Source organism: Coregonus clupeaformis, chromosome 23, assembly GCF_020615455.1.
Source record: "Coregonus clupeaformis isolate EN_2021a chromosome 23, ASM2061545v1, whole genome shotgun sequence".
NCBI lineage: Eukaryota > Metazoa > Chordata > Actinopteri > Salmoniformes > Salmonidae > Coregonus > Coregonus clupeaformis.
In genome coordinates, this window is record NC_059214.1 from 2,550,092 (window position 1) to 2,570,703 (window position 20,612).

Sequence of the window (20,612 nt, forward strand, 5' to 3'; positions counted from 1 at the left end):
CCCTCCCTCCCTCTCTCTGTTAAGGGGTGTGTCTTTCAAACTAAGAGCCCACCCAGCCACCGGACTAGAGCAGACAGAGGTGACTGGACACACACACAGTGAAGGGAGACTTCACGGGGTGCCTGCCATCTCTATCTAAAAGGGGGGCTGAGTATGAGTGGATGTATGAATGTATATTGTTATGTGTTTATCCTTTATTCCACTGGTCAGTAGATACATTTGTATCATAATCCATATTTCATCAATGTACAGTTATATGCATACTTTCATCATTACACCCTGACCTGTTATTCTTAAATAGGAATGAATGGGAGTTATGTTTTGTCATTATCTTGTGTTATCATTTGCTCTCTCTCTGTTCCCTCTCTTTCCTCCCTAGATCCCTGATCACAGGTGATGAGCTGAACCTGTGACCGATGGGGAAGTGCATATATATATATATATATATATACAGTGGGGAAAAAAAGTATTTAGTCAGCCACCAATTGTGCAAGTTCTCCCACTTAAAAAGATGAGAGAGGCCTGTAATTTTCATCATAGGTACACGTCAACTATGACAGACAAATTGAGAAAAAAAAATCCAGAAAATCCCATTGTAGGATTTTTAATGAATTTATTTGCAAATTATGGTGGAAAATAAGTATTTGGTCACCTACAAACAAGCAAGATTTCTGGCTCTCACAGACCTGTAACTTCTTCTTTAAGAGGCTCCTCTGTCCTCCACTCATTACCTGTATTAATGGCACCTGTTTGAACTTGCTATCAGTATAAAAGACACCTGTCCACAACGTCAAACAGTCACACTCCAAACTCCACAATGGCCAAGACCAAAGAGCTGTCAAAGAACACCAAAAACAAAATTGTAGACCTGCACCAGGCTGGGAAGACTGAATCTGCAATAGGTAAGCAGCTTGGTTTGAAGAAATCAACTGTGGGAGCAATTATTAGGAAATGGAAGACATACAAGACCACTGATAATCTCCCTCGATCTGGGGGCTCCACGCAAGATCTCACCCCGTGGGGTCAAAATGATCACAAGAACGGTGAGCAAAAATCCCAGAACCACACGGGGGGACCTAGTGAATGACCTGCAGAGAGCTGGGACCAAAGTAACAAAGCCTACCATCAGTAACACACTACGCCGCCAGGGACTCAAATCCTGCAGTGCGAGACGTGTCCCCCTGCTTAAGCCAATACATGTCCAGGCCCGTCTGAAGTGCATTTGGATGATCCAGAAGAGGATTGGGAGAATGTCATATGGTCAGATGAAACCAAAATATAACTTTTTGGTAAAAACTCAACTCGTCATGTTTGGAGGACAAAGAATGCTGAGTTGCATCCAAAGAACACCATACCTACTGTGAAGCATGGGGGTGGAAACATCATGATTTGGGGCTGTTTTTCTGCAAAGGGACCAGGACGACTGATCCGTGTAAAGGAAAGAATGAATGGGGTCATGTATCGTGAGATTTTGAGTGAAACCCTCCTTCCATCAGCAAGGGCATTGAAGATGAAACGTGGCTGGGTCTTTCAGCATGACAATGATCCCAAACACACCGCCCGGGCAACGAAGGAGTGGCTTCGTAAGAAGCATTTCAAGGTCCTGGAGTGGCCTAGCCAGTCTCCAGATCTCAACCCCATAGAAAATCTTTGGAGGGAGTTGAAAGTCCGTGTTGCCCAGCGACAGCCCCAAAACATCACTGCTCTAGAGGAGATCTGCATGGATGAATGGGCCAAAATACCAGCAACAGTGTGTGAAAACCTTGTGAAGACTTACAGAAAACGTTTGACCTGTGTCATTGCCAACAAAGGGTATATAACAAAGTATTGAGAAACTTTTGCTATTGACCAAATACTTATTTTCCACCATCATATGCCAATAAATTCATTAAAAATCCTACAATGTGATTTTCTGGATTTTTTTTTCTCATTTTGTCTGTCATAGTTGACGTGGACCTATGATGAAAATTACAGGCCTCTCTAATCTTTTTAAGTGGGAGAACTTGCACAATTGGTGGCTGACTAAATACTTTTTTTCCCCACTGTATATATATATATATATATTTGGGTGCTATGGGGGGGTCTTCAGGTCTCCTGGGTTCCGGGCCACTCTCCGAGAGGAGGCCTTCTTATTGCCCCCAGCACCATGTGTGTTATATTTTCAGCCTGAGGGCCATGTATTTGTAATAAATAAACATTATGTATTTGTAATAAATATCCCTTTAACTTTCGCATCAGACAACATGGTCCTGCGATTCCTTTCATAGATACGGTCCAGGCAATGGGCTGTCGTAACACACACATACACAGTATAACACATTCTCTCTGTACATTGTCACCTATAGAGATATGTTGTGATTTCACAGCTCCAGGAGAGATACAGATGGTTTGGCTTATGTCATAAATGTGTGTGTTTCTGCTCTCAGGGAGATCCACCACATGAATCCGAGTCAGAAACACTACAGGCTGAGTTGAGCAACTCAGTGTTTTGCTCAAGGGAGATTAAGGAATGAAACATGAACTCTGCCAAATGAAAACATTATGAACAGATAAAAGTAATCTCATCCATATTCTGCCATTTCTAATCTAGTGAATAAACACGTTCAGAAAAGAATTACAAAAATGTAAACTAAATTATTAATATTATTATTTGCTCTATGCCATCAGAATGATTGATAGTTGTTTTTGTGGCAAAACTCATCACATCTTACTGCTCTGACTGCCCCTCCTTAAATGAATGACACTCCTACACCACCAAAAGGCCAGGAGAATAAATCTACAGGAAACGCTCAAATAACTCTGATTCAGTGGGAACATATTAATCCTCTGTAAGAAAAACAAACTATTTGTCCCTCTGAAAACCCCTTCAATTACTTTAAAACCAAGGCAGTGTCCCAGCTCCAAATCTCAATGCTGTGTGTAAGCCTGTGTGTCTCTCTAGCATGGAGTACTGTGGACATGTGCGTCTCTCCACAGAGTGTTGGACCGTAAACCAGGAGGGCAGAGGCATTCCTCTCTGCTATTCCAATCTACTGCGTGTTTCCATCATTCTACAAATAGATGCCTGGGAAATTCTCATCTCCAAACCAGGCTCTGGCAGCTGACGCCAGCCCCAGTGTATGTGGGGGGCCAGCTTTACCCTCCTTCCTGTCCCTGGTGAGAGAGGCTGGTGTGTGACTTACTGCTAGTAGGTTCTTACTCACACACACAACATGGGTCCTTCTATTCTCACTACTGATCCAGATAAAGAATGGATTTAAATGGTCATAGGAAACAGACTGGGAACCACTGGTGTTGACTGACAGGACAATGGGCGGGACAAAAACAGGAAACACTAAGCTGCCACCCTGATTACAGAATACTGATTATACTGAGGAGTAGAGAGGAGAGTTTCTATGTGGTCGTGTCTCTGTTGTTCAGGCCCTAGCCTATTCCTGACTGCACTGTTCACATTCCACGACAACAGGTGAAGCTTCTCTCTCTTTCTCAGCCTTTGTCTGAGAGAGAGAGAGAAAGATGGCGAGACGAAAATGAGAGAGAAAGAAAGGGACAGAGAGAAAGCCTCTAGCCCGCCAAATCCCTGCATTTCCCATGAAGCCCATATGGAGGTTTATTATGAGAGAGAGAGAGAGAGAGAGAGAGAGAGAGAGAGAGAGAGAGAGAGAGAGAGAGAGAGAGAGAGAGAGAGAGAGAGAGAGAGAGAGAGAGAGAGAGAGAGAGAGAGAGAGAGAGAGAGAGAGAGAGAGAGAGAGAGAGAGAGAGAGAGAGAGAGAGAGAGGAGGTTGCTATGAGTTGGACGGGGGTGCATGGGGGTTGTGATCGTAGATTCTGCCAGATCCACTCTACTAAAGCTGTTCACAGGCTATAGATCCTGTCAGAACTGGAGCTTATATTTACATGATGTCTCTCTCTCTCTGTGTGTATATCAGTGTGTGTGTGTCAGTGGAGACTGCTGAGGGGAGGACGGCTCATTATAATGTCTGGAACGGAGCAAATGGAATGGCATCAAACACATGGAAACCATGTGTTTAATGTATTTGATACCATTCCATTAATTCCGCTCCAGTCATTCCCACGAGCCCGTCCTCCCAAATTAAGGTGCCACCGACCTCCTGTGGTAGGCGCGTGTAGGGCCTGTAGTACAGCCTGTTCTGAGGTAATAGGGGAGAGTAAACAAATACAGCATCTGACTGACACACATCCAGACTGGGAGAGTGTGTGTAAGTGTTAATGTGTAAGTGAGCTAAGATGTTTGCGAATGTATAAATGTCTGTGTGTTCACTTGATATCAGTGTGTGTGTGTGTGTGTGTGTCACCTCACCAGTAGCCTTTAATTAATGAGGCCACCCAGAGGGGCACCAAGGGGCTAGGGCCTAAAAATGTCCTTAGCAACTGTCACCAGCAGACAGTGTGGCTCTGGAGTGCATTCTCTGCATTGGGACATGGCTCTACAGGACTCTAAAGAGATGGGCAATTACATGGTAACAGAATGATGATGAGACTCCAATTCTTCACTTTAAAAAGTATGCCAAACAAAAACCAACGATTGCAAAAATAAACAAACCATACAAGTCTACGCACAAGGACTACTTTCAAAGATGTCCACTGAACATTTTACAAAACAAATATGCTTGAAGAACAGTGTCTAACCATCTAACAAACCAACTAAACGGCCTGATTCCTAACCTGAGATCCATGCACATTACCTGAGTATCCACACAAATCTTCAATTGACATCAATGTATGATTTCTGCAATTGTTGAGCTACATTATATTGGTCACCTACAAATGGACCCCTAGCCCCTATTGGGTATTAGCAACTTGTTAATATGTTGATAACTTCACCCTGGGCTTTCTCTCCTGCAGGTCGAATCCAGGGTTACTCTCAACAACAGGCATACAGAGGAGGCTCCAGTAAACAGCAGTCAGGACAGGGCCAACTACAGAGAGAAACCCTGCCACCTGGGGGTCTGAAGTACAGAGAGAAACCCTGCCACCTGGGGGTCTGAAGTACAGAGAGAAACCCTGCCACCTGGGGGTCTGAAGTACAGAGAGAAACCCTGCCACCTGGGGGTCTGAAGTACAGAGAGAAACCCTGCCACCTGGGGGTCTGAAGTACAGAGAGAAACCCTGCCACCTGGGGGTCTGAAGTGCAGAGAGAAACCCTGCCACCTGGGGGTCTGAAGTGCAGAGAGAAACCCTGCCACCTGGGGGTCTGAAGTACAGAGAGAAACCCTGCCACCTGGGGGTCTGAAGTAAGAAACCCTGCCACCTGGGGGTCTAAAGTACAGAGAGAAACCCTGCCACCTGGGGGTCTGAAGTACAGATAGAGGTGACAAGAAACATTCCAGGATGCAGGAGTTTAGACTGCACTGTGAGAAAATTCATCTAGTTGTGATGATGATGATGAGAAAAGCAGCTTTAGATGGGTTTAACATCAATACAGAGATAATACAAACAAAGGAAGACTTTGCTGTGACCGAAGAGGGACAGTCTGACCTTAAAGCTAATATAAAAGTTTATTTTATACCAACCCTGGCTGTGGATACATGATGAATAACAGTTTAGTCTGAGGCTTAGTTAGGTATTTTGAAGGGGAAGGTATTACAAACAGTCTCTCTGGGGTTAGTTTGTCAAGTGCACGTTCTAGAGTAAATACTCTGATTGGCAAGACAACACACAGCAACACACACTAACACACACAGCACTGGTGAGATAAATAAAGGAACTACAGTATTTTACAGATGTGTTGTCAGACAGGCATGGTATTACGAAGTCAAACCGAATAGCAGTATAAATCACTATGGTGATGGTATTTCCTGTTGGTGAGAAAGTGGTGCAACAGCACAGCTGCAAGGTCTCATTGCTCAACCAGAGTACTCCACACCTGGGCCAGGGCCAGAGGCAGGGTTCTGACATACCTTCACACACTCTCCCAGGCAACGCCAGGCCAGGCCGTCCCAAACTACCCCAGCTACAGGCTCCACAAGGATCTCCCAAGGCCCCCTATAAAATCGCCCCAGGCCACCTGGAAAACTCTGGCTCCCCAGGAATCTTCCAGGCTTCCAGGCTAATGATTTCTAAAACCAAAGTTATTGTTTAGTTGTGATAGCCATACTGTAACACAACTGTAACTGTGTACTTTGCCCTCCCTGCCAGAGGCGAACGCTGAGTTTGACAGGTATGTTTCCTAGACAACGCTGAGGCAGTTATGGTCTCAGCGAGGGCTCCGCACACAGATCAGACTGGAGCTACAAGCTAAGGCTGCTAGCACTAAGGAGAATGATAACCAAACAAACCCCTATCTCCCCCTGGCTGTGTCAACAGTAGCCATGGTAAGGGAGCGTGGGGTAAGTTGATCAGTTTTTTTACATTCAGCATCACTCTGTCAAGGGAAATATAGTATTCTTTCTAACAAAGATATCTACATATATTTCAGGATGTTGTGTATCCATGGAAATAATCAGAATTCATGTAAACATTACAGTTTTGAAAACATAGCTTGTCCCAAAAAAAGTGGTCTCTTGGCACAACCTACCCCAGGTATGGGGTAAGTTGAGCCATGGGACAGGGTAAATTAAGCCCCCTACAAATTTCTGTACTGAATTAAATATTACCACTACCTTTTTAAAACTATGTCTATCTTTATTTCCCAAACACAATTCAACATAATCACTTTGTCTTTTAATAACCGCATTAAAAGCATCTTTTAACACAGGCTTAACGCCTAACATACACTTTGTACTTTTTGGAACACTTAACATAGGCCAGGCCCTGTTGTTACCTCATATCTTAGCTATAATTCATTCCATTACACCTGGGAAGAAAACACTTACATTTGCTCAACTTGCCATTGACTCAACTTACCCCAAGGCAAACATTTTGACTATACTAGCCCACACAGCTACAAGGATGCACTTTCACGCTAGGTTTAGGACCTCATATTGAAGCTTATAGAGACTCCAACTGATGAATAGAACAATCTTTAAATTATCTTCTTTGTTTTAGATACAAGCATCATCAAACCTCATTTGACTTGGAGAAAATCTTTTTTTTGGACCTAACTTGCTTACCACTTTTTCCATGTGGTTTCCTCCTTCACAGACTCCATAAAATGATGACTTCTTTCTAAATATTAGGTCAAATTATTAATTTTGTGTATGGTTTCCCTAGAAACGAGGTTGACTCAACATACCCCTTTGGCTCAACTTATCCCACTCTCCCCTAATGGAGAAATATAAGGGCTGTATTGGCATTACATGCTACACAACAACAAGGGGAAAACCTGTGGCTGTGCACCACAAACCAACAGCTCAGAAAAGTGGAAGAAAGTATAATGTAGGTGCTCTTTTTAGATGTTATTTTTGTGCTAAGTGTACTGTATCTCACACATTACCCTCCCTGTTTTGCCTTTTTTCCTAACGTTCATAAAACCTCCGCCCTGCCCCTCTGCCCTACTGGCATGATTTCAGTGTTCCATTTCCTGCTGATGGCAGAGGGCTGAGTGAAAGGAGGAGTGAGGGTTTGGGAGGATGTGTTGCAACCTGGGAAGCGAGCTGCATGGTCATATGTGAAGGACACATCACATAGCAGGGACACACCACTACAACCAATGATGTCACAGCAGAGAGACCAGGTGACCTTATGTTCTGTTCTGTCACTAGCTCAGTTCTGCTGACCAAGCTCTCTCTCTCTCTCTCTCTCTCTCTCTCTCTCTCTCTCTCTCTCTCTCTCTCTCTCTCTCTCTCTCTCTCTCTCTCTCTCTCTCTCTCTCTCTCTCTCTCTCTCTCTCTCTCTCTCTCTCTCTCTCTCTCTCTCTCTCTCTCTCTCTCTCTCTCTCTCTCTCTCTCTCTCTCTCTCTCTCTCTCTCTCTCTCTCTCTCTCTCTCTCTCTCTCTCTCTCTCTCTCTCTCTCTCTCTCTCTCTCTCTCTCTCTCTCTCTCTCTCTCTCTCTCTCTCTCTCTCTCTCTCTCTCTCTCTCTCTCTCTCTCTCCGCAGCAGTAATCTGTCGTTCTCAGGTCACCTCTAAAGAGCTATGTCTGCATTCCTGACATTACAGACCTCTAATCATTGCAGGATCAGGGGTGAAGAGAGGTGGGGGGGATAGGTGCAATAAAATGTGTTGTTTTACAGGGTCAGCTATAGTAGTATGGTGCCCCTGGACCAAATTAGGGTTAAGTGCCTTGATCAAGGTAACATTGACAAATGTTTCACCTTTTCATTAGTGGCACAATGCTCTAACCGCTAGGCTACCTGCCGCCCCAGGGGCAGGTAGAAGCCGGGAGAGAAGAGAGAGAAAGAGAGCAGGAAGAGATTGATAGAGAGAATAGGGATGCTATTTTCCAAAGTTGGTACCTTGTTTTAAAAACAGCCACTCTTTTGCCCTTTCAACATGCCTATCAGTAGGTATTGCTGGAACAGTGAGGACAGGGGTGTATTCATTAGTCTGATTCCATGGCAAAACGTTTTGTCTGTTGCAAAATGTTTCGCAACGGAAACCGTTTACTCTAGGAACCAAAAGGAAGCAAACAGAGCAAACGGAACAAAACGTGGCGGGCCCAACCTGAATTTGTCCAATAGAAACTCTTGTTTTCGTTGCAAACGTTTTACGTTTCGCAACAGAATCTGACTAATAAATACACCCCTGTTCTAAACCCCCTCAGGACACAGACAGGATCCTCACACAACCCATAACCAAAGTTTACATACACGTTGTCTAAACATCAGACTGTTACCATGGTTACTCCATGAATATCAGTCTGAAAGAAGTCACTGTAAAAAAGACAATAGTCTCTACAAGCCAGAATGTTGAATACGATGATATTTAAAATGTACTTTACAGGTTGTCCATGCTATTGGTCCTTTTGGCGGTAGGAAGTGTTGTTTACCCAACTTTTTGCGGCGCCGGTAGGTTCTGTTGCTTGTTTTTTTCATCTCCTGATGCATTTCACGTGATGAACAATATGTAAACAATAGCCGAATGTAACCAAACGTTGTCGACCAAAGCGGGTTCCCTCGCAATCAGCTGGAAGTGCTTGTGAAATGTGTCAGCTGATTGCGTGGGACAGCCTTTTTTTTTGGTCTGTGCTTCGGTTAAACTCGGCCATTGTTGACATATTGTGCAAGTAGCGTGCGAATTGCGTCAGCATTGAAAATTAAAACCAGAAATACAAACCGCCATACAGACCAGCGTACTGAAAGTCAGGTTAAAAACGCTACTCTGTGGATATTCTGTCTCAGATTACCTCCTACATAAGGACAAAATCAGTGGACAACAGGTAAATACGTTCAATTGAAGTTTATTCAACAGTCTGACTAGCGATGGGACTGTTCACAAAAAGTGAGCCTACATGTTAGAGACGAGAGAGGAGTCTTCCACTCTCAGATTCGTTGAGGCTAACATACACTCTACACAGGTGTCACCTCACAGTCATACTATCAGGCCACACAGACCAGGTTCTCTGCCTCTCTACAACACAAAGGACACCAACAGATGGTGACTCATCAAATGTACCCAAGTATTAACCCTAACTATCCCCCACTACAGTACACTTTTCTGACCTGCTGCCTGTTTGCTCTGCAGTCTGATCAAATAGAGAAAAATCAGAGAAAGGGGGGAGGTAAAGAGAGAGAGGAGTCTCACCTGAGGCTGTTAGTAGCTATGCTTCCATAGCTGTCAGGTCTCTCCTGTCTGCGTCTGTACAGGTCTGAGTTAGACAACTCCTTCAGCCGCAGAGAGTTCATCCCTCCTTCCTTCCCTCCCCTCCCTCCGTCCACCAGGGCACGGATACACACTCACAGTCAGTAATCCTCCTCGTGTGTGTGATCAGTAAGTTCCAAGACTCGACAGGCCGACAACCACCACTGACCTGCACCAGTCTCCTCTCCAAGCCCAGAACAGCAGCTCACACCTGGGAAGCCCTTGGCAGAAGAGTCCCCTCTCTCTCCTGGAACAGCAGGCTACTACATTCCACACTCCCTCTATCTCTGATACACACACACCGCCAGGCACACATCCAGAGGAATGACCTATCAGGGGTGTGGCTCTGATCCAACACACCTATCAGCTCCTCGCTCCGCCCCAATCCTCAGCCTTAAGGCAGGGGCATATTCATTACGCCGATTCCGTTGCAAAACGTTTCTTAAACGGAAGCAAACGGAACAAAACGGGGAGGGACCTAACTGAATTTGTCCAATAGAAACTCTAATTTTAGTTTCAAAAGGCAACTGTTTGGACTAATGATAGAGATTGGGGGAGGAGGGAGAAAGAAAGAAAGAAAGAAAGAAAGAAAGAAAGAAAGAAAGAAAGAAAGAAAGAAAGAAAGAAAGAAAGAAAGAAAGAAAGAAAGAAAGAAAGAAAGAAAGAAAGAAAGAAAGAAAGAAAGAAAGAAAGAAAGAAAGAAAGAAAGAAAGAAAGAAAGAAAGAGAGATCCCTTCCACTGATCAATCCAACATGACGGTTAGTCTCTGTTGATATGTTGTTGATAACTTGTTGATAAATTGTCTACAGTGCAGCCTCTCTATCTTCCTGTAGTCTCTCTGTCCCCAGTCTCTCTCTGTCTCTGCATCAGTCTGCCTAAGAGAGAGGAGGTCTCTGTGATAGAAGAGGGCAGTGTGTTTCCTGCCCATTGTTCAGTTAATTGATAAAAGCATAAACAGTCAGAGTGGCCACTTCACAGGCCTGGGATCTGTAGTAAATACTAATAAATATCAGCAGAGATTAACTAAACTGACAATATAGATGTATTCATAAGGACTATTACATAATAGAACTTATCATCCTCACAGATTTCCTCAGATACCAAACAGCGCCATTGGAGCCCCAAGTAATGAACCTATCCAACCTCTGTGTGTACTGTGTATTCAGCTCCCTATGTATTCACACCCTCATAGCACATTTGTAAAACTGTACACTGAACTCTTCACACAGAGCAAACACACACACACACACAGGGCCAGAGCCATGCCAGAAGAGTTCAGAGTTTACATGGTCACTATGGTGTAGTGACAGAGTGATGGCTACTCTGATCCTACAATAACACCTTTTCCTCTTCCTGTTTGGGACTTTAGTGTGTGTGTGTGTCAATTCATGTTACTGCAGCCGATATCACAATCCCTAACCCCACCCATATCAGACCAATGTCAATCTCTACACCAACATGAGAACAACCCAATCAAACACTTGCATTAGGGTAAGAGAGCCATACACGACCTGTAACATCACAGCAAATAAAGAGTTGTCACAAACAAATAAACACACAGACAGAGAGCGGAGCAAAGAGAGGTCTACACAGAGGACCACAGACACAGGCAGGCCCTGGTGTAGCAGAGTACTAGACTGGCTAAAACATTTGACGGTATGGGTCTACTGTAACTGAACAATGACACACACAGGGAAAACACAACTGTCCAAAATGAAGAAGATTGAAATGTAATGAAGTGGTATACTTGCCTTTTACTCAGTGTTGATGTGTTGTGAGTCTGCCTTCAACATATTATTATGTTATTATTAACGCTTTAATTTGATATTGTTCCTCTTGCTCAGAGGATGTTATTGGCTAATACAGTGAGAGAGTGAAGTGTGTGTGTGTGAAGAGAGAGATACCCATTCCCTAAGGATAGTTCCGTCTCTAGAGTCAACACACCCAGCAGCTTTCACCTTCACTAGCCTGCCTTAACCTGCACTATATTCCACACACACAGAACATTAATTTATATGAAATTCAAGCATGATTGCAACTATTACATTTATATGACAAACTAGCTGCAACAGGCTCACTATAAAATATCTAACCTGTGGGATGATTGCTGTAATTCGATCATAATAAAAGTGCATCTTATGATCGTTATTAGCGGGTAGGCTAATGCCCAAAATGACATTCACAGTTAGTGAGAGTCTCTCTAGTCTCCTGAGAGGCCAGAGGCTATCGGGATATCAGCTGGGTACGATAATGAACCATGTTCAGCAGGAATGTGATGACTGGCTGAAAGACACTCACTACACGCACACATGCACAAACCTCCCCTTAAGGTCCTCTTAATGCTGCCTTTGTAGCCACTACATTCCAGTACCAGTTGAGAGGATAGAGCTGGGGTGTAGGCCACACGCCACTTTCTAACTGACTGACTGCAACACTGACACAGTTGAGTACTGTGATCAACTGTCCGTGAGATTTACTTGGTTGCTTTCCCAGATATAATTCATTATTTCTATGGAACAACATGTGATTTCTGCATAGATTTCGCCAAGACAAATAAGAGTGGTATCAGCCATTGGAGGAAAGCCAAGTAAATGAATGTCCAAATCTACCAAAACATGAAGGTACTGCCACTTTCTGGATATCACAGGTACTGCAGTCTTATAGACTAACACTGCCCTCAGATCTTGCAGCCATCTGGTTGGAAATGTATTTTGACATTTCTTTCAAAGAGACATTGAATTAACATAACTAAGATGAAGAGTGGGCTACTGAGCTACAAACACACTAATACTTTATTCAACAATCAAGATCTGAAGATATGATACTGCAGATTGTGTAGGTTGCATGTAGAAGAAACAGAATACTATAACAAAATATGAATGTCTTACCAAAGTATTTTGATAGGCTGCTGTGAGGTTGCTGTTGTTATTGTTGTCCCTACTGTGTCTTCTTCTACTGTGTCTGTTGCTATCTTTCGCTCTGCTCACCCACATCACTTCCTATTTGGCTGCCTGGAAGGCCTGCCTGTGGTTGGCGTGATGATGGAGTGTGTGTGTGTGTGTGTGTGTGTGTGTGTTTGTGTATGCGTGCATGTGTGTGTGTCTGAGTGTTGGTGGCTGACTGACTCACAGGGTGCAGTCTGTTCAGTGATTGAGGACAGGGATAGGGGTGGAGAAAGCTGGCTGTGTGTATCACTACGGCCATAGTCAGGGCTAGAGTAGGGTCAGGGCTAGAGTAGGGTCAGGGCTAGAGTAGGGTCAGGGCTAGAGTAGGGTCAGGGCTAGAGTAGGGTCAGGGCTAGAGTAGGGTCAGGGCTAGAGTAGGGTCAGGGCTAGAGTAGGGTCAGGGCTAGAGTAGTGTCAGGGCTAGAGTAGGGTCAGGGCTAGAGTAGGGTCAGGGCTAGAGTAGGGTCAGGGCTAGAGTAGGGTCAGGGCTAGAGTAGGGTCAGGGCTAGAGTAGGGTCAGGGCTAGAGTAGGGTCAGGGCTAGAGTAGGGTCAGGGCTAGAGTAGTGTCAGGGCTAGAGTAGGGTCAGGGCTAGAGTAGGGTCAGGGCTAGAGTAGGGTCAGGGCTAGAGTAGGGTCAGGGCTAGAGTAGTGTCAGGGCTAGAGTAGGGTCAGGGCTAGAGTAGGGTCAGGGCTAGAGTAGGGTCAGGGCTAGAGTAGGGTCAGGGCTAGAGTAGGGTCAGGGCTAGAGTAGGGTCAGGGCTAGAGTAGGGTCAGGGCTAGAGTAGGGTCAGGGCTAGAGTAGGGTCAGGGCTAGAGTAGGGTCAGGGCTAGAGTAGGGTCAGGGCTAGAGTAGGGTCAGGGCTGGAGTAGGATCAGGGCTAGAGTAGGGTCAGGGCTAGAGTAGGGTCAGGGCTGGAGTAGGATCAGGGCTAGAGTAGGGTCAGGGCTAGAGTAGGGTCAGGGCTAGAGTAGGGTCAGGGCTAGAGTAGGGTCAGGGCTGGAGTAGGATCAGGGCTAGAGTAGGGTCAGGGCTAGAGTAGGATCAGGGCTAGAGTAGGGTCAGGGCTAGAGTAGGGTCAGGGCTAGAGTAGGGTCAGGGCTAGAGTAGGGTCAGGGCTAGAGTAGGGTCAGGGCTAGAGTAGGGTCAGGGCTGGAGTAGGATCAGGGCTAGAGTAGGGTCAGGGCTAGAGTAGGGTCAGGGCTAGGGAGGGAGTGTGCTGTGTGCATATGATCTTTGTTTATTGTGTGGGTCACAGGAAGATACCAGGAATAGGTTTTTGTGTTGGATCACTCACAATACCAGACTGACAGCACAGAGACATTTGGGAAGCAGAGCCACTGCTCCTCTCAACACATTTCACCACTGCTGTTGTCTACTGTGACCACCAGAGTGCGCTGTACACATGAACCCACACAGACTGAAAAGGAGACTGAAATGTGGGAGTTAGCCAAGTAAGTGCAAATGTAACGGTTTGGTGAACCATTGCTAACGTGATGAGTAACCTTGCCTGAGACCTAAATAGTTACATTAGCTCCAGAAATATTTCACACCGTTATCTCAATGTCATGCTAGGAACTTGTGACTAATAATGTTCTATGCCATTCTAATGCAAGACAGAGACTGGGAACCTGCCTGGTAAGCCTTGATTGTGTAAACAGACATGATTCAGTCTAAATCCAGAATCTGCTAAGACTTGTCATACTACTAAGGCCCTAGTTTATTCAGGCCCTTGCCAGAAATTCTACTATATTAAAGGTCAAAACTGCTAATAAACTGGGCAGGAAAAGTACAAATATGCACAATTCCAAGAAAAAACAAGGTATACCAAATGTATAAATGTATAAATATCTGACCGACAGTAGCTCTGATGTCCAATGTTCCCACAGAGCTCATTCCTAGTCAGGGTGGAGCACAGACAGAGAGAGAGACAGAGAGAGAGGGAGAGAGAGAGAGAGACACTCAGGAGACTAGAGAGAATTTTCCCTCCCTTCCTCCATCCATCCCACTTCCCCCAACAGCAGCTCAGGACAGGAAGTTATATACAGAGTGTGTGTGTGTGTGTGTGTGTGTGTGTGTGTGTGTGTGTGTGTGTGTGTGTGTGAATGTTTGTGGGGGCAGACAGGCAGCGCAGGGGAGACAAAATGCATCACAGAGCCCGTTGTATGTGTGTTGGGTGAATGTGGCCCGGTGAACTAGTACAGGATAAAACGGTGTCCTTCCTGATAGGAGCAGAGATCCCTTGATCTAAATTTTTACATTTTAGTCATTTAGCAGACGCTCTTATCCAGAGCTACTTACAGTTAGTGAGTGCATACATTTTTTCATACTGGATCTAAATAAAGTAACACACACGTTAGTGGTTACTTTATTTAATTAACAGGACAGGAAGTGGATCTGCTGAAACGTGTCTCAAGGGGCAGAATGGAACTACAGTAACCCCTAACAACTGGATGGAGGGAGATAGCATCATCACATTCACTGCGTCAGACCTTGACAGCATGGAAATGCAGCTCCTGGCCTGTACTGTATGTCAGTATACTACAGACTGAATTTACATAGGCTGACCAGTCTTTTGACCAATCGCATCAGCTCTTTTCACATCAGATCTGATTCGCAAAAAAAACTATTAGTGAAAAAAATATCAGAATTGGGCTGCCTGTGTAAACATAGCCTAAACACTGTTGTCCTAATGACCACAACAAGTTGTCAGATGGTCCCAGGCCTAGGCTACTTCAGCCTAGTCTCGTAGACTAGACGTACCATAGTAAATGTAAATCCGGGACACTCAAATTAGTATGATATGTTACATTTGATATGGTTACATAAGATAGAAGGTTACTTGTTCAGTAGGCTATGTTGTTCAGTAGGCTATCTTATGTATCACAATCCGGCCCTGATTGGGAGTCCCATAGGGCGGCGCACAATTGGCCCAGCGTCGTCTGGGTTTGGCAGGGGTAGGCCGTCATTGTAAATAAGAATTTGTTCTTAACTGACTTGCCTAATTAAATGAAGGTTAAATTAAAAATTTAATAAAAAGAAACTCTATAACGAAAGTAGGCCGCGTTGTGATTGTTACATTGTTTCACCAGTGATCACACACTACACTGCATCAACTCTTCTGTGCGCAACTCTACACCCCACAGACAGACAGCGCTGAGCCAGGTCATTGAACGCAACAGGCTGCAGTTTTGTTTGTCAAGAGTCAGACTGCGAATAATTGTCTACAAACTCTTTATAGAAGCAGATTTGGACCATCATACAGTTATTTTCTGTTCAGTACTCACCCATTGCCGTTGGTCATTTCTTCAACCACCCCCAACATCTTCTGGACTGTAGGGGGGTTCGTCTCCAGTGGTTCTTTCTTTCCAGATGTTTGGATCTCGAGGAGATTTATTTTAGACAGACTACTGTTTACAAGCGACACTTTCTTTGTAATGGCGAATGAGCCTCGCCTGTTTCTCTCTCTGTCTGTGTACAGTCATTGGTCTGGCTCCTGCGCTAAAATGTAATTTAACCGGACTAGACCCGCCCTCTCTGAACTTCACATTTCAGTCAAGTCATCCATGTTGGGACCACAGTAGGCAAGCCTTTACTGTAAATACCGACGAGACAGATGCATATCAGGAGGTTAATATCCTACCTATAAATACATGTAATGGAAAACTTCAACCCTCATGCACTAACTGTTCTTATTTAATTGCGCGGTTTAGGTCGATTTTCAACATATTTTCCAGCTAAACATGGCGGGATGTGCGCTGAAATCTTCCCGAGCAGCACCAGTAAAAAATATATATTTGACAAACTATTTCACAGGAATTTGACCTCTACTGTTCTATCATTCCTGCGTGCCATTGGAGAAAATAACGCGGCTCAATAGGGCGCTCCTCGAAAGTGTAGCCTATTTTATGTTTTAATAAGCATTCGGTCAAATTAACAAAACATTACATTCAACCATAAGACAGGCTACATTAGTGTCTATAACTTTAAAATACATAGCCTACTAGTGCTCATTGTGCTTACGTCATGTAATTGGGAAAATATTTCCTTAAAAGGAAGTATTTCCCGAATGAGACGAGGAAAACATCTGGAAGGTCTTTCTCTAGGCTATCCCTTAGAAATACAGAGGAGGTACAGAATGAGTGTGTGTTATAATGGACATTTTCACTCCAGATCACTTTATTCAATGAACTAAAATCTTTAACACAGTAAATATTTATTTAAATTGTAGTGTTTATTCACAGTTAAAGAATAAGGATGGTGGTTAGGCTACTTATTGCAGGTCTCTTCATAAAATGGTAGATCTAAAACGTAAGCTTACATTTGGATTTTTTTGTCCTTTTGTAAAACACTTCTTAACCTGGAGTACTACAAGACATCAACTTCAACCAAACTGTGAGGACTGGAAACCCTCACCAGTGTACAACAAAATCAGTAATCATTTTTAATCTTAGGCTATAGCCTAATAATCTTTTTAAATAACATTATTTTCATCATTAACACAATACTTTCCCTAATGATTCATTAAAAGTACATTCCATTATTCCCATGTATTACTGGTCCCCCCAATCTGGCCTCATTCGTTAATAAGAAGCATAAGCAGCTGCCTTAGGAATGATACAGAACAATGATATTATCATATAACCCTGGGTAAGAGATGGGCAAATCTGAATTGGCACCTTATTTCCAATATATGGGAACTAGGGTGCAATTTCAGATATAAAGCACTCCAATGGGACTACAGAGCAAAGCAGAGGCTGGTATTTTACCCAACCATTGATATCCAGAACCATTTCTGCATGTTTGGTTAACTTGGAAAAGAAGCAGCCTCACATTTTAATAACATGGTCATTACACAGTAAATAGATAGTAATTACTATATTTACACTGAGTGTACAAAACATTGGGAACACCTGCTCTTTCCATGACAGACTGACCAGGTAATTCCAGATGAAAGCTATGATCCATTATTGATGTCACCTGTTAAATCCACTTCAAATCAGTGTAGATGAAAGGGAGGAGACAGGTTAAAGAATGATTTTTAAGCCTTGAGACATGGATTGTGTATGTGTGCCATTCAGAGGGTGAATGGGCAAGACAAAATATTGAAGTGCTTTTGAACGGGATATGGTAGTAGGTGCCAGGCCCAGGCGCACCGGTTTGAGTGTGTCAAGAACTGCAACAAGCATGGTCCACTACCCAAAGGACATCCAGCCAACTTGACAACTGTGGGAAGCATTGGAGACAACATGGGCCAGCATCCCTTATAGAGTCCATGCCCCTACAAATTGAGGCTGTTCTAAGGGCAAAAGGCGGTGCAACGCAATATTAGGAAGTTGTTCTTAATGTTTTGTACACTCAGTGTATATTTACATATATTTAAGATGTTCCCAATTACAGATTATGTACCTACATATTACCAGAGCATCCTTTGGTATGTAATATCGATACATCAAAATAAATGAAACAGGTGTGAATTAGAACATGTGAATATTGTCAATTCATCGCATTACATTTTTTAAATGTTTTTGTCATTTAGCAGACACTTATCTAGAGCGACTTACAGGAGCAATTAGAATTCAATGCCTTGCTCAAGGGCACATCAACAGATTTTTCACCTAGTCGACTCTGGGATTCTTTCGGTTACTGGCCCAACACTCTTAAAGCAAATTTGCGCTTGATCCGAAAATGTGGTAAGAGGCTCCGTATGTAGGATGTGACAATTGCGGAGCCTCCGGAGGCATGAAGAGGCCAAACTAAGCTCCGTACCACATTGCCGTGTGCCTCCAAAATGTATTAACAATGTGGAGGGTTCCATATAGCTCTGCATTGACATGACTGGTTGACGGTAGGTGGGGGCGGTAGGTCCTGTATAAACACAAACTCACTTCCTTGACAACTTCCTTCACAACAGCTCTGCGCTGCTCTCCGAAGTGCAAGAAGTATGAATGCCCTGACTTCTGCAGAGGCCATATCACTTTAAATGCTGCACGGCCAATGCAGATGTCCGATTGACCATGCAGCGCCTTTTAACTGCTAGGCTACCTACTGCCCTGTATCAGACCTATAATGAGTGAGCAATGAAAACAGGTGGTCAAATCTGTAAAAACAGTCATAGTTCACTTCTTTAACTGTTGTAAAACTTAAGCGTTGCTTGGAATTGATTGTTACAAGCAACAAAATCAATCTTATAAAATAATCCCAGTAATGACTGTTAGGTATTGGTGAATTAACCCATCATGAATGGTTCAGTAACGTACCATCAGCTAAAAATAGTACTGGCTTGCATTGCTGACTACTGGCTTTTTTTTCAAGTAGATGGATGATCATCAATATATAAAGACTTTTTAATAACTCCAGTTGATCAGACATATTAACCAGATGAAAGTGAAGGCAGGTAGAAAGACGACATTCGTTGATGTGTGTGTGTTCATCTGATGCCTGACCAGCTGTGTAAGTAGGAGGTCCATCCTGAGCCTCTAGCTCCTCCCACTTCCTCCTCACCTGCAGCAGAAAGAGGCCGGGTCAGAAATACAGGAAAGACACTGCAGTACCAACTAGGGCTTTGGCAGTCACGAAATTTCATCAGCCGGTGATTGTCAATGTCAAGCAAATAACTGTGGGTCTCACGGTAATTGTGCGTTAATTAACAAACACATTTAGCATCTCCTGCCTTCCACACATAGCCTACAAGCCACTGATGCAGACCTTTGGAACTTCTACATTTAAAAAAGTATAATAAAACCATGTAATATAGCCTACACTGTCACAATAAATCCATTATTTATTTTAGACAGGTCTTAAGAAGCATGATATGAAGAAAATGTAGTCTCTCTCAGAAGAACAGAATAGCATACTCTGAGTTGTGCTTATGTTAGGTCCTGGTGTGGCTATGCCAAATGGCTGTGGGCTACACTAGTTCATTTAACAGACAAGATTTGCTTAGAATTCCGTGGCATTCATTTATAGTATGAAGATTACAATTGAACAAAGCTGAATAAAATATAAACATTTTCTCAAAACTATTTGAGGGAGTGCGCACATGCGGCTTTTCTGTGTTGAGCGGTTAACAAAGAAATAGGTACTCCTATATGCTTAATTTAGAGTTATTAATGTAACTTTAGTTGTTCTACAAACGTTGGGCTATATGTTTTGATTTTTAATACATTGTAAGGCTGCATGATGAGATTCTAATGATGATTTGAAAAAAGTTGCTTGAAAGGCATGAGCTCTGCTTTGTTTTTTGCGCAGGCTGTACACACTTCCTTAGTCTCTCATTCACAATTTGACAAGCACTTGATAATGCCTTGAATTTCACGACGGCGTCCCCTTTGTGGCTGTAATGCACCCTAAAAAAATCCATGCCTTTGTTGTGCCCTCCTCCCTGAGCGCGCGCTCTCCATCACGTGATCGGGTCTATCTCACAGGCTACAAGTGAAGACAGACACGTCGGGGACGCAACTGCGCGCGTCCTTATCCAATTCCGAGGTGCATATTGAAGATATTGGAAGAACTGTCCACATTTACATTGTCAGCCAACAAGATGAGTAGGCCTAACGAACAGCAAAAGCACTAGCCTATGTCAATCTACTATCCCCCATAGTACATAAGTCAACCTATTCTATTCTGTGCGAGAAATAGATATTCCAAAACATAGTCTGGGACAGTTGTGGGATGCAATAGATCCCAAATTAATACCACCACTAGCATAAAAAAAATAATTTAAAAAATGTATGCAATGTGGCTGACACAACAGATCAGAACGTTTAGTTTAAAATGTTGATAAACTATTAGGCTATTTCTTCACATTATAAGCGCAGCAATGCACACATGACAGTAGGCTATAAGCGGGAATGTTCCATTAGCGGGAAAACTCCATTATCAAAAGTGACCGCAAATGCGATTATGCATGTAATGCTTTTATTATAAAATGTGCATTTTTGGGTGAAAATAATCTTCCCCAAACTT

General features: G+C 43.6%; 2 protein-coding genes across 7 annotated transcripts in view; both read right to left on the reverse strand.

Moving 5' to 3' along the window:
- Positions 1–16,197, reverse strand: part of LOC121536921 (LIM and senescent cell antigen-like-containing domain protein 1) — a 35,882-nt gene extending 19,685 nt beyond the window's left edge. The window contains exons 1-2 of one of the 5 annotated variants that reach the window (XM_041844567.2): positions 15,932–16,197; positions 14,501–14,542 (exon numbers count right to left, since the gene is read on the reverse strand). In XM_041844567.2, coding sequence (XP_041700501.1) covers positions 14,501–14,542; positions 15,932–15,969 — 80 coding nt within the window. In that variant the 5' untranslated portion in view covers positions 15,970–16,197. The other 4 variants (XM_041844568.2, XM_041844569.2, XM_041844570.2 and 1 more) reach the window with 4 other exon arrangements.
- Positions 16,198–18,617: 2,420 nt separating this feature from the next.
- The window catches only part of LOC121536920 (GRIP and coiled-coil domain-containing protein 2), a 34,513-nt gene continuing 32,518 nt past the window's right edge, over positions 18,618–20,612 (reverse strand). For both annotated transcript variants that reach the window (XM_041844562.1, XM_041844561.1), the window contains one exon: positions 18,618–19,148. In XM_041844562.1, the coding sequence (XP_041700496.1) occupies positions 19,075–19,148 (74 nt within the window). In that variant the 3' untranslated portion in view covers positions 18,618–19,074. The remainder of the gene's footprint in view (positions 19,149–20,612) is intronic.